Below are 13550 nucleotides of genomic sequence, written 5' to 3' on the forward strand. Positions count from 1 at the left end.
TTACTGGAAGGTTACAAGCAAGTGTGCAAATGCTGAAAACACTCATTTATTGAAACCAACTAACAGTAAATTTATTATGAAGAAACAAAACTCTCAGTGTAAATCAGTGCCTACCATTTTTACTTCAATGATGCTCTGGTATAAAAAGTGTATTTATGCCTTTTGACACTAATTACCCCCACATTACATGAGAACAAAAATTGCTTCAGATAGAATACACAATGCACAGATGCACTCATGTTCATACACATGAAGAATCTAGAGATCAAGAAGAGGGTGGAGTAGATGCACATAATAATTCTATGAAATATCAACTAAATAAAAACTTATTACAACATTTTTCTCCATTAAATTCATGTTTATTGTTTAAGATTTTTGTTTGTTTTATCACAGTGGAGATTAATTAGGCTTAATCATCCGGTCAGTGCTTGTACTAGCTACTTTCTTCAATACCAAAAACAGTAAAACCAGCTTATTCATACACTCTAAGTTCTATTACCACCCCACCAATCATTGCCTGTCCATAAGCATGCTCTTTTAATTGTCCTGTTATGCTAAGAATGAAAAAAGGGAAAAAAGCATAGTTAATAGGCTTGTTTATAATTTCTTCAAGTATTCAGAAAGCAGCATACTTGTCTGCACTGTACATCAGAAACTTTTTTTGTGACATGAACTTGCACAATGGAATGGTGGCTCCTGGTGTAACTGGTAATAAAATATCGCGTCACTGTGTATGAAGATGATTCTTCCATACTCTTATCTAATTTTCATAACATTTCCCATGTTAGTGAACAACACTGCATAAATGGTTCTTTTCACTTTCTTGGTAAGACATGGGATTTAAAACTATATATAAAGCACACACTCAGCATCTATAGAGCAAACATCATAAACAGAAATGACATGGAAATATACTCATAGTTGCCAACCTTGACAAGTTTCAGCAGGAAAATGGTTTTGGTTTTTATTCTGCTGAATTTCCTGCATCCCTGTTCTCAAATCAATAGTATTGATGCCCCATGTCAGCTACAGTGATTGAAAAAGATTGCCAAGGGAAAGAGGGCAATTGGGATCATGTTGGGAAAAGAAAGACATGATCTCTGTGGTCTTTATTATGGTACACTGGGTTTGATTCTAAATCTCTTGTCAAAAAGCAGTTCTCAACTAAAAGAATTAGATATGTTGTTTTGAGAACATGAAATATTGGCAATGATGTAATGAAGATAGTGTGGTCTGAACCAATAACGAACAAAGATGTTTACTTTTTTCTCTCTTCAATATAGAAGTATTGAAATGGAACAGATTTTAAGCATAAATATCCTATTATAGGAAACACTTCAAATATTTCTTATAATACCAAATTCTGCCTCTCCAAAAAACAAAAATATTCCTTAAGACAAAAAGAGAAAAGAGAAAAGAAAGAAGAAAAGGAATGAGGGGAAAAGAAAGAGAAATAGAAAAGAGACAAGAGACAGAAACCCCCTTCTTTCACAAGCTTTGTATACAAGGTCAAAGTTTTTGCAAGGACATTGTTGTCAGTTTTCATTTCTTAATTATGTATTTTCAACATATCTATGCTCTTCGCTGAAGTAATTTTTTTTAAATCCCATACAATTTGTCCAGAGAAGAGTTATTGGTAAATGGAAAGAAAACACAAGGAAAAAACACAACAAAACAAAACATGTGTACATCTATTAATTGACAATCATTTGTACCCTTACTTAATTTCATGTTTTTAATAGCAGAGGCCAAAAGAGTTCATATATAGTAAAAAATATCATTGCTACTTCTTTTTCTTCTTCAGTGCTCAATTTAGGGAGGAAATATTTCATAGTAGTATTCTGAGCCTACAACCAACTAAATTTTTAGGTGCCAAACATTCTGGGATCATGCCTTATTCTCAATCTCATTCTTAGGAGTGTTGTAACTTCAATAAATTTAATATGCAGTTGGCTGAAATTCTCTCAGAAAAGCATTTAAAAACTAAACTAAACTAAAAAAAAAAAAAGCTTTTTTTGAGAACAAAAGAAATTTCTTATCTCAGTCATACACACTCTGGTTTTAAAACTAAGAACTTTTAAGGTCATTGAATTGATTCAAAGAATTAAGGTTGCTAAAAAATTTCAGTGCCAAAATAACCTCTCTTCAGTATTAAGAATAAAATATACTTTTACATTTTTAGGTTTGTGTATGTGTGTGTGTGTTTTTAAAGACATCTTAGTTACATAGAATTTCATCCTTTTAAGAGTACATAGGGGACTGTTAGAATTGTTTACTGAGGTTTTCCTTTAAGTAGCTGTTAGACTAAGTTACAGTGATAAAAATTCAACTACTGAACTGATTCCTTGAGATAACACAGGTGGGAATGGCTCATTTCACCTTCTTCTCATGTTTAATGTGGCCATTTCTTTTATATTTGCCATTGGGGATTCCATTGTGGTAATGTCCATTAACAGTGCTATGCTCATTCCTAGACCAGAGACATGTGCTATGTTTGTAGGTGAATTTGACCATCATTGTGAAAATGAAGTAAAGTAAGGCAGCACAAAGTAACAGCACAAAGACGATATCCAGTAAAAAATACTGAGAGAAAGAGATGCGGTGGACAGCAGCCCGTAGGTGGTGTGCTCCATTATGACGGAGAATGTAATCAATCCAATACACAGTTCGATTGACAGGATGACTAGGCTGATCCTTGTGAATTTCTGACAACTTCTGGGCACGTGCACGATAGCTAAATAGCAATAAGTGAGAAGAAAACAAAGTTTAAAATGTTAATATCCCATATTCTTGACATAATTTGTCTAAACTGAACATTGTATATGCACACCATATGGAAGAGAAGACAAAACAGGATAAGAGTCTATAGATGTAGTACTTGTACAAGGCATGATTATGATAGCCAGTAAGAATAATACACTAAGGCAACAAGTGCTAATGGTATCTTACTAGGTTTTTTGGCATGCCTGGGATTTAGGATAATAGTGTTTAAATGTTTTTTAAATGCTGGTAATCTTATTTGCACTGGACCAATAGATTGTCCCTCTGTCAGCCCCTATGCTATCTCTAGCAGCTCATTCAACAGCCTTTCAAATATATTTCTGATTTCCTGAAAAAAACAAAAACTGCCTCACTTATACTTTCCAGCGTTGGCATTATTCCATATCTCTTCTGTCCTTTGCTGTTAAACTCAGTGAAGACCTTCTCTACAATAGATGTTTTCACTGTCTTTTCTCCCCTCACTTTCCTTAATCTCTTTAATCCAGGTTCCTATCTCATCATCCTACCAATTTTTTTTTTCTCTAAAGTTACCAAAGATCTTAGTCACCAAATCCAAAGTTCTTTTCTTAATCCTCATTCTCTTCAACTTCTTTGCAGCCTATTTTGATACTACTGATCAATCTCTCAATATTTTCTTCTCTTTAGATTTTTGGGATACTGCTCTCTCCTGATTCTCCTTCTACCTATTTGACTCACTATCCTCTTCCAAATCATGCCCTCTAACAATACTTAATAATTAGATTTAATTACCATATCTATGTTAATGATTCTCAAATCTGCCAATCCTGCTCCAACTCTTAGATACCCTCTAATCATGTATCTCCAAATTCATCTTACATATTCTCAAACTATATGTTCAGTAGACATCTTAAACTCAACTTGTCCAAAATTATCTTTATTCCCCCCCCCCCCCCATTCTCCTTTCCCAGTTACTATAGAGAGCAATACTACCCACTCAGTACTTCAGGCTCAAAATGTAAAAGTTATCACGGATACCACACTACCTGTCACCTCCTCTATGTAATCTGTTGTTAGAACCTGTTGATTTTACCTCTGCAAAATCCCTCAAATATGTCTGTCCCCTTTTCTTATCAAACATAGCCACAACTCTGGTTCAAGTGTTGATCAATTCACATTTCAACCACCTTTGCTGGTGGATCTGCCTGTCTCAAGTCTCTCCCCACTCCAATTCATTCTCTGTTCAGTGACAATTCTGACCATGTCAGTATCCCCCAACTCTACTTTGTGCCTTTATGCCCTCAATAAGCTTCAACAAGATATGATCACCTCTAGAATCAAATAAAAAATGCTGTTTGTCATTCAAAACTCTTAAAAACCTATACCTCTACCATCTTTCTAATTGTCCTACACCTTATTCCCTGATGCATGCTTTTCCATGCAGTAACACTGGCCTCGTGGCTGTTCCATGAACAAGATAACTTCATCTCCTATCTCTAAGCATCCTGTATCTATCTACCTTTGAGAACAGAGAATGTCTCTGCTTTTTTGCATTCTTAACACATAGCACCAATGGCTGGCACATAGTAAGCACTTACTATCTTTTGATTAATTCACTGGACCTGTGATTTTATCAATATGGGAACTCTTAAAGAGGAAACTTCTGTCAAGGCAGATCATCACTTTCACTGAACAGTATACTCAATACTAAAAACCTAGAAAATGAATTTTAATCCTTTATTTGTAAATAATAATAATAAAATTCACCCTCATACAATTAATATCCTATTGCTAGAAAATGAAATTAAGTCACATTATTAGTAAAAGCTTCTTTGGGGAGGATCTCTTTTCAAGAGGTATGATAACTGATATCACAAGATGGGAGCAAGAAAGCATAAGCCTGGTCGCTTTGGATAAGTCATTTTATCACTTGTTTAAAACTATTTTCATATTTATAAAATAGGGTTGACCAACTATGATTTCGTTAGCATAGGATACTTTCAGGTGAAGCAGTTACCTCTGAATACCTTCAGTATTTACAGTCTGAAGAGAGTTGTCTAAACACTTGAAAGGTTAAAGTGATTTGTTAAACCAGTAATCTGAGTTTATAGGTTTAGAATCCAGTTCTCTATCTAGCATGCCAAGCTCCCTCTACCTGTCAAATAGGATACTGCTGTGCTATACTCCCTTTATTACTGTTCTCCCTCAGTTCAAAGCAAACATTGATCTACTCAAATGAGACTATTGAGAATACTAGTCTCTTCAATTATTATTTATCCCCAAGTTGGATTCATGCCTGTCCCAAACTGTTAACAGTGATTTTGAGACAACTCATCTACAGTAGAATGTTATTCTTTGAAGACAAAGAATATTTCATTTCTACTTTTGTATACTCAACACCTAGATACTGCCTTGATCACAGTAGGTATTTAATCAAAACTTGACTGGATTCAGTGGATAAAAAGTTCTTAGATGATACAGTGACTAAGCCAATTTGCCAGAGCAAATCTCTCTATATCAGCAATAACAGATAATTGATTCAGCCTCTTCATTGCTTAAGACAATTTCTAAGGCCCAGCTCAGTACTGAATTTGGAGGGTGCTAATTACCTGAAAACTTGCTCCATATTGACAACTTCCTTCTTCATTAAGCTGATATGGATCTAGTGTTTTCTCCTTGCTCCCTGGAAGTGAAGAATTTCCAGGCGAAGGAGCTCGAACTTAAAAGTTTCACCCACTGGGAAGAAGAGTCCACAGAAGCCCTCTGTCCTAAAGTCTCAAAATTTCAAATGCTGTAGATAGCTTACTCACTACTCAATAAATGTTCACACAGAGCTTTAAAATTTATACACTGTTCACAAAATTCTTCATTGTATAAAAAATCACAGATTTGTTTCAAAATCAAACTTTGAAAGGGGAATGTAAATGGAATTGTAATAGCTGCTTGATCTAGAACTTTAAAAATACCCTTACATGCAATGAATGTTCCTAGACTTACCTGGTAGAATAGGGCTCAGCTGGGCTTACTGACAATGGAGAGTCTTATTAATTGATTCTTCTTCCAAAACTACAGAATTAGTTCTGTCTTAGAGGCATCACCCTTTAGCCTCTAGGAAAGCCTATGGCATAGAGAAAGATGCCTACAAGAAACTACATTTATACATATAAAATTTGGATGAAAATTCCTTTGGGAAATTAGAACCAACATAAAGTTTGTAAGTTGGAGTCAGGCCCTTAACAAGAATGCTATGCAGGATAGCAAGATGACTCATCCGAGTACCATCAATTTTTTAAATAAATTATTACAGGCCCAAGGTGCTTGGTCCTGAATGTGGTGACACTTTCCTTATTATCTCTCCCTAAAGGCAACAAGAAAGATGTCAGTTGAGTTAGAATCTGGGCCTTTACAGCATGTCATAATGCATGAAATCACTTTGAAAAGTCAGGATCAATAAGAAAGTTGTTCCTTTTGAGCAGGGGGTTTATGAAAGTGGTTAGCAGTTAGTCAGCCTAGAACAAATCAAGTAGCTTCAGTAAACAGACTTACACAGAAAGACCAAAGCAGGTATGTTGCTCTAACTGATGCTATGAGGAAAAGTTGGCATCTTCTAGCCTCAACCCAAATACTATCTGATTGTAATATTTTTTTCATATTAAAATGGAAAAAAAGCTTTGTATTAAACAGAATGCATGGATTTTAAAATCTCTTATCCTATATGTTTCATCTGTTTCTATAATAAATAAAGCAGAGAAATATTACTTACCTGGGATTATTAATAACTTTTATCAAGGCTTCATATAAGTCCTGTTCAGTCATTGACTTCCATTCTAACAATATCCCCATGCCTTTTGCCTGAACTCGAATCATTGTATCATAATGATCTCCAAAAAGTGGAATACCCACCACAGGGACTCCATGGTACATAGTTTCAAAAATGCTGTTCAAGCCGCCATGGCTTAGAAATGCTTTAATATTTGAATGTCCTAAAGAAGGGAGCAATGATGAAACAAGAATGTTACCATAAAGAGCTGAAATTTTCTGAACCTGGGGAGGGGTTTTGTAAATATTTCAAAATATTTGCCGATATTGTGAAGCATATAGACTCCTTCTCAAAATAGTTGCTGAATAAATTTATAATTGAGGGAAAAGAAAAAGCCCAGTTAAAAGTTAATAGAAAGAAAGATGTAATTTTTCTTCCATCTAAATTTACAGACATATAGACACATAATCCAACCCATGTGAAGAGATTCTTTGGCAGAAGTAGAAATCTGTCACAAGATATTTCTAGAAACTGAAAATAATTCTGAATAAATTATTCATCATCAGTAATGGCTTTAAAGATTGGTATTTTGATTTTGGTAACTGGCTTTAAAGAAACATTTTTAGCAATTTTATTTTTAATGTGAGTGATTTGAGATTTTATTATTTTGAGGGAACTCCCAGTATGAGGGTTTGTTCTCTTCACCAACATATACTGCAGACTAACTTTTCTTTGATTTAGGCGGGAAAAAAAGCCTTAATGAGTAGCCTTAGGCATTCAGAGATCCCATAGATTTGGAGTTAAAAGAGCTACAGAGGCCATCTGGACCAATTCCTTCCTTTTACAAATGAGTCAAGGAGTTTTAAGAATATTTTCTCATGATCAGACTGGAAGCAAGCATCAGAACTGGGATCAATTTGAATCCAGAGCTTTCTAACTGAATGTTGAGTATTCTACTATCAGATTTAACGACTTTAAAGAATAATACATCTTTTAAAGAAAGTTTTATGCAAAAAATTAATATACCGGAGGGCACTACTAAAATCATACCATAATTTAAGCTATTATTTGTGCAATTACTCAGAACTGTACATTCCCTCACTTGATATCCTGAAAGTGAACTTTTTATACTTTGAATTTTGAGAAAGTCTATGATTTACTTGTGCACTCATCCCATAAGAACCAGAGTGATACCACAATGGTATATCATTCCCATATCAGATTTAATTGTTCAAAAGTTTTAGTATCCAGTTTTATCTTAATTCCACAATCAGGCAGAGAAAACTAGACTTTAAAAACTGTGAACTAGGAAAGCTAACATCACTTAGATGTTGTTAGCAACTCTAATACCATTCTGATCCTTTTAGGATGAACATAAAAGATCTCTGTAAAATTTCTAGAATCTTATAGATAAAAAGCTTGAACTTGTACTAGAAGGCTATAGAAAACAGTTCTCTTGCTCAATATAGCAAAAGTATCATAGATGAGTAGCATCCTTCAGGGCACATGTTAGTCATTTTTCTCATTTAAGGGTCAGATTAAGAAACCTAAATTTTATTCTCCCCTTTCCTTTCCAAATTGTGTGTACCCTGAAGCAAACAACACAAAATCCCCTATAGCTGACTTAAGAAATTCAATCAGGTTTCTAGTTATTGTTTTTTTATACCTAGATTTCATGATGTGTGAATATTTGTTTACACTCATATTTATGAAATACTGTTTATACAGAATTATGAGCAGTACAAGAGAATTACAGACACAGAATTAGTATTTTGTTTTTGCCTTTCAACACTTCAATCTGCTCTAATAGCTTGACAGTTACGTTTTTTAGTTTGAAATATTTCTATATCCTTAGTTTCCTCATCTACAAAATGGGATAATTTGATATTTTGCTTAAAGGATAGTTATGAATATAAAAATTGAATGTAAGACTGCAACACTATGCATTCACTACCAAACAAGCTTCTGTTTATATATTTCAAAATGTAAGTGTCCCACAGCCAAATTAAGCTCAAAGATTTAGAATTGGAAGGGACCTTGAAAAACATCTAGTTTGACCCCCTCATTTGACAAAGGAAGCAATAAAAGCAAAAAAAAAAAAAAAAAAAAAAAAAAAAAAAAAAAAAAAAATATTGTTCACGTCAGGGACGGGACAGAATTACATCCAGCTCCTTGAACTATAGATCCACCATTCCTTTTTCTGTATCAAGTTTGGTTAACTCTCATCTGGCATACCAAAGAGTTGAATGAGTTCAACCATATCATCAGCCTAGTATTGTCCTTCTTTTTTATTATTTTGTGGTTTAATAGGTTAAACCAACTTATGAATGAGGCCCAGGACAAATGGAATCCTACAATTTTTACAACTAGAGAAACCCCTGAAATGACTGTTCAGACTAGAATATGTTAAAAGGGCCATCAAACATTAAATGGCTCTATGACAGGCCCTTGGCAACAGAAAGGGACCTAAGAGAGGCTGGAGTTGTTTTTTCTATGCCTCAAGAAAGCCACTAGTTGAAGTAAAAGTTGAAAAAAGCATCTTAGATGGGAAAGATTCAAGCTACAAAAGAAAGGGAGAAAAAGAAAGGGGAAAAGTCAGAATTTGTACCAAAACAAAGTTACAAGCTCATATGTGAGCTAAGAGATCATCTTATAGATGGCAATGGAGTGGTAATGATTATTTTTTCAAAAAATTTATTGCTTTACTTATTGGCTAAGATTTAAGAAAGTGACTGAAAAAATGTGAGCTTGGCTATGAGATTTAATTACATCATTCCCCATCCCCCACCAGAAAGTTAGAAATTAAATATTTTATTAGCATACACCTGAGCATGTCTTTTACCTTAGAAATGATGATCCTTGTATTTGGCCAGTTCTAAAATCAGGAAAACCTGCATTTAAATCTCCCTCGGCACACTTCTTGGCTACGTAACTGTGGGAAAGTCACTTAATTTCTTAATATTCTATGCAGGTTTTTAAGACTATAAGTTAAAGAGAAAATAAGTGAAGATTATTAAAAAATGGAAGAGTGTTGCAAAAGAGAGAAGTCCAAGCAAAGAAAGACTGGTAAAAAATAAGGAAGACATAAGAGAGCAGTCAGTGATTAACTTCAGGAGTGAAGAGACACCCAATAAATGTGCAGAATGTGGGAAAATATACTTCTGAGGGAAAGTTTATTTGAATACTGCAGAATTCACTACAATAAGCATGTATGAGAGGTCATAATAGTTCTTCCCCAAAGTACAATCTTTGCTATAGAAGGCAAATTGATAGAATTTGAAGAAATTGTTTTCAGTGCCCAAAGAACTACCTGCAATTAATGATTATCTGTAAGGTATTAAGGAATACTAAGAAAGCCCTACTGACATTGAAAACCAAAACTGTTTTGTCAGGAACTTGAGTGCCTGCTTATTTGGATAGCATATTAATAGTGGCTTTTTATCATATAGAGTAAAGAATACAGTACTGTGATCTGAGCAACTCAGGTGGTGTTGAAAAGGTTGTGAGGTAAGGTATACTTGGATGGGAATGGAACAGTATGCAAAGATTAAGTGATTGAGTTGAACACAGGCTATTCATAAATGAGATATACTTTGCTAGGACTGTGGAACAATTAGGAATAGCTCCCCAATATAGTGCAGATATCTTGATTTGGATGTCCAGAATAAGGGTTGGTTGTCTTTTTATATAAAACTCGATTTAAAGATCATAAATCAGCAATGAGATTTATGGTAAGATTATATAATGGGTTGCAACACACCACCAATGAAAAAGTAGGAAGGAAAAAGGAAAGACAAAAGTAATCAAGGTATTGAAAGAGAAGAGGACCTGGCCACATGGGAAAAAATGATAAGGTAGCCAGAGTGTTCCTCTGGTTACCTTGTGATATTGGAAGAAATTAAGGAAGGCTTTCAACACCTTGGTGTAGCTCCATGTGACAAACATTTGGAAAATAAGACAAGAGACATAAAAGATAGGAGGCTGTATAGGATAAATTGAGTGAAGATCCGCTCATAGAGTATGGTCTTGACTTGAGACTTTGCCGTAACAAATTCAGCTATATCTAAAAAGCTGCAAGTGTTCAGTTGTCTTGAATGAACATAGCCCTCCTGTTTCCAATCACCTTTTAATTAACATGTAAGTACTTCTTTTAAAGGCAATTTATTCTTTTGTTTCTGGGATAGATGTCTCCCTTTAGAGCCTGGACTTCCCCAGAAAATGGAAGAAAAGGTCCAAGTGGAGGGAAGGGGGTTCTTAACCTTGTGTTTTGTAGTTTGCACTCTGTCACCGGGTCAGTTAGGAAACACCCTTACTTGCAAAAGTATAATCCCTTTTTTGCTTTTTCTTACTCTGAGAGTGGTCACTACTATCCCATCTACTTTGGGGGCTCATTCTGGGATAGTTCCTATTTCTGAGGGATCTTTGGGCAAGGACAGGATTAATTCAGCCCACCAGATGAGTCAGTTGAGAGAAGCTTGAAATCAGTCACATAAATTGTGCACAGCCCAGGTAGAGCAAATAATTAGTGAGATGGGGAGAAAAAAGGACAAGATACTATGAACCTCTGAAAGGCTCATTTCCTTTGGTAAGATCAGGTGAGTCCTCCACATTTTTCTTCTGACAAAAACTACTGAGCTACCTGGGTGACTGGGATTGGGATTGGGATAGTTTAGGTGACTAAAGTTCACAAAAGACTATTTGCTATTGGGAAAATCCTAAGGTATTCAAGTTCATAAGGATTCTACAGTTTTCCTTTGGTAAGATCGGGTGAGTCTTCCATTACAGAGGAGAAGAACCTTGAAAAGAAATAATCTACCTGGCTCTAAACCTATCAAGTCTCCAGGAAGATAGCTCTTTATGAAGAATTGGGATGAAGTACCAAAATATACAGGGAAATACTGTTTTGTTTAAGCAGTGAGCAGTCCCTAGGAGAAAGTGATGTAATATAGCAATGATTTTGAGGTCCCCTGATTTTAGGGGAGGCTTTTGTTCTAACACTAAATCAGTAATTCTAAATCTGGCTTTGGAGTCTGCCTCGGAGACTTCCCAAACTCCCAATCTAAGAATAACAATCTGTCTGATTCTGAATAGACCACCCCTCAATTCACTGCTGGTTGATAGCCCTGGCCCTACCTCTGGGCCATGGAATTAGCATATCAATGATAGAAAGAGATAAAGCAGGAACCGGTCCAAGCAGGCAAATTCTTTTGAGACACTGGTCTGACCCCAAACTTTTGGGGCTCCTTTCCCACCCTCAACAGAACTGCCCATTCCCTGAGGGCTTAGTGTAAATTCAAAGGAGCCTTTAGCTCCAGAACTCCTCTCCTAGCTTCTGCTAGACTCACAGATCACAGTCTGTGTATGTATTGTTGTACTACAGGTCCCTTTTGTATTGTTCTCTCCAAAATGTAATGTTTTCTGTTGAGGTTTTCTTGGGGTCTCTGGAGATAGCCTTCATTTCAGTTCAATAATCACCACTAGTACAGGCAGGTGTTAAAAGTCCAAATCCTTTACTGTCTCTTTCAAAGTCTTGTCTCCTTTCCTGGGGCCTCGTTAGCTTTCTTAGAGGCCTCTCTCTTTCCTTGGTCCCGTGAGCTTGAGTCCTGCCACCAGTCCTTTGCCTCTGCCAGCTTCTGTCTCTAGCTCTCTCTGTCAATCCTGGCTAAGGTTCCTAGCTTATATGCTCCACACTGAGTATATACCAATCATTATATCACTAGGAAACCATTATTTATTGTAGGATTAAATCAATGCTAACCTAAATTTAACCACTGTCGTGGGCAGCTAGGTGGCGCAGTGGATACAGCACTAGCCTTGAATTCAGGAGGACCCGAATTCAAATCTGGTCTCAGACACTTAACACTTCCTAGCTGTGTGACCCTGGGCAAGTCACTTAACCCCAGCCTGGGGGGGGGGGGGAAGAAAAGAAAAAAAAAATTAACCACTGTCTCCTCAATTCCATTTACTCAATTCCTTGGTATCTTATTTCAAGTTCTGGCCCATAACACCTTTAATTTTCCTTCCTCAGTTTCTCTAATGGTCCTGCCTCAGTTTCCCTGGTTGCAGCCCCTCTCCTGATCATTAGAACTGATATAACTTAGGACTAGTTACTCTAAGGTTATAAACTGTAAATGTGTAAACTCAAGATAAGAAGGAGTTCAGACTTCCTGGCTCCCAAGTCCTAAATTAATAAGAATGTATGGTCCTACCCCCCAACCTGTCTGAACTGGATTGATGGTCCCTGACTGGAACCCACCACCTTTATGTACCTGAGCTTGGAGATTGTATATATGTCATTGAGAACTCACATTGGCTGCTGGACATGTTGGACATCAGCCCTGGGGGCAGCATGCTCCCAGAACAATCTCTCCCTCTCAGAAATCCAAATAAAATTTTAACAACTCTCTAATTTCTATCTTGCCTCAGGTTCTCCAGCATTACAGTATGCATGTATGCATGCACACCTGTGGTTGTTTTGTGTTTCTCAGCTAGTCGAATTACAAAGGAAAAGAATTGGCTATTTGGGATTTTAAAGAAAAATGTTTGTTTTGTACATAATTTTGTTCATAACCTAGAACTGGCCAATTTGCATCTGTAGAAATGACTAAAGTTATAGAACTGCTAAAAATATTTCAGCAGATTCTGGGGGTTTTGCTAATCATTAAGTTCCTTGGCACTATCTTTATTACATTTTTAAGTAGGCCTAACTTACATGACTATAAGTCTTCTGAGGGTCTTCACCTGAGGTACACTAAAGTGCAAAAGGAAAAAACCACCTTCTCTGGGATTTTCCAAGCTTCTTAGGCTGGTGACATTTTTATTTGTAAAAGGTTACCCAACTACTGGGAATCAAGTGGATGGGTGATAGCCTCAGATAGGAGTTGGGGGTACAGAACCCCCATATATATGCTGAATAGGTTTATTAGACTCTAGGCTATGGTCAAAATAAATAAGATTTGAGAAAGCATATACAGTTAACAATTAGCAATGGAAAGACAGTTCCTCAATGGAACTCATAATTATCAGAGAAATGGAGTACTCCATGAGGCTG

The 13550-nt window shown here is 36.0% G+C and overlaps 1 protein-coding gene across 2 annotated transcripts in view; it reads right to left on the bottom strand.

Annotated features, from left to right (window-relative positions):
* Positions 1–337: 337 nt before the first annotated feature.
* The window catches only part of UGT8 (UDP glycosyltransferase 8), an 80310-nt gene continuing 67097 nt past the window's right edge, over positions 338–13550 (bottom strand). For both annotated transcript variants that reach the window (XM_074276346.1, XM_074276347.1), the window contains exons 5-6: positions 6503–6722; positions 338–2734 (exon numbers count right to left, since the gene is read on the bottom strand). In XM_074276346.1, the coding sequence (XP_074132447.1) occupies positions 2371–2734; positions 6503–6722 (584 nt within the window). In that variant the 3' untranslated portion in view covers positions 338–2370. The remainder of the gene's footprint in view (positions 2735–6502; positions 6723–13550) is intronic.

This window comes from Sminthopsis crassicaudata, chromosome 6, assembly GCF_048593235.1.
Source record: "Sminthopsis crassicaudata isolate SCR6 chromosome 6, ASM4859323v1, whole genome shotgun sequence".
Classification (NCBI taxonomy): domain Eukaryota; kingdom Metazoa; phylum Chordata; class Mammalia; order Dasyuromorphia; family Dasyuridae; genus Sminthopsis; species Sminthopsis crassicaudata.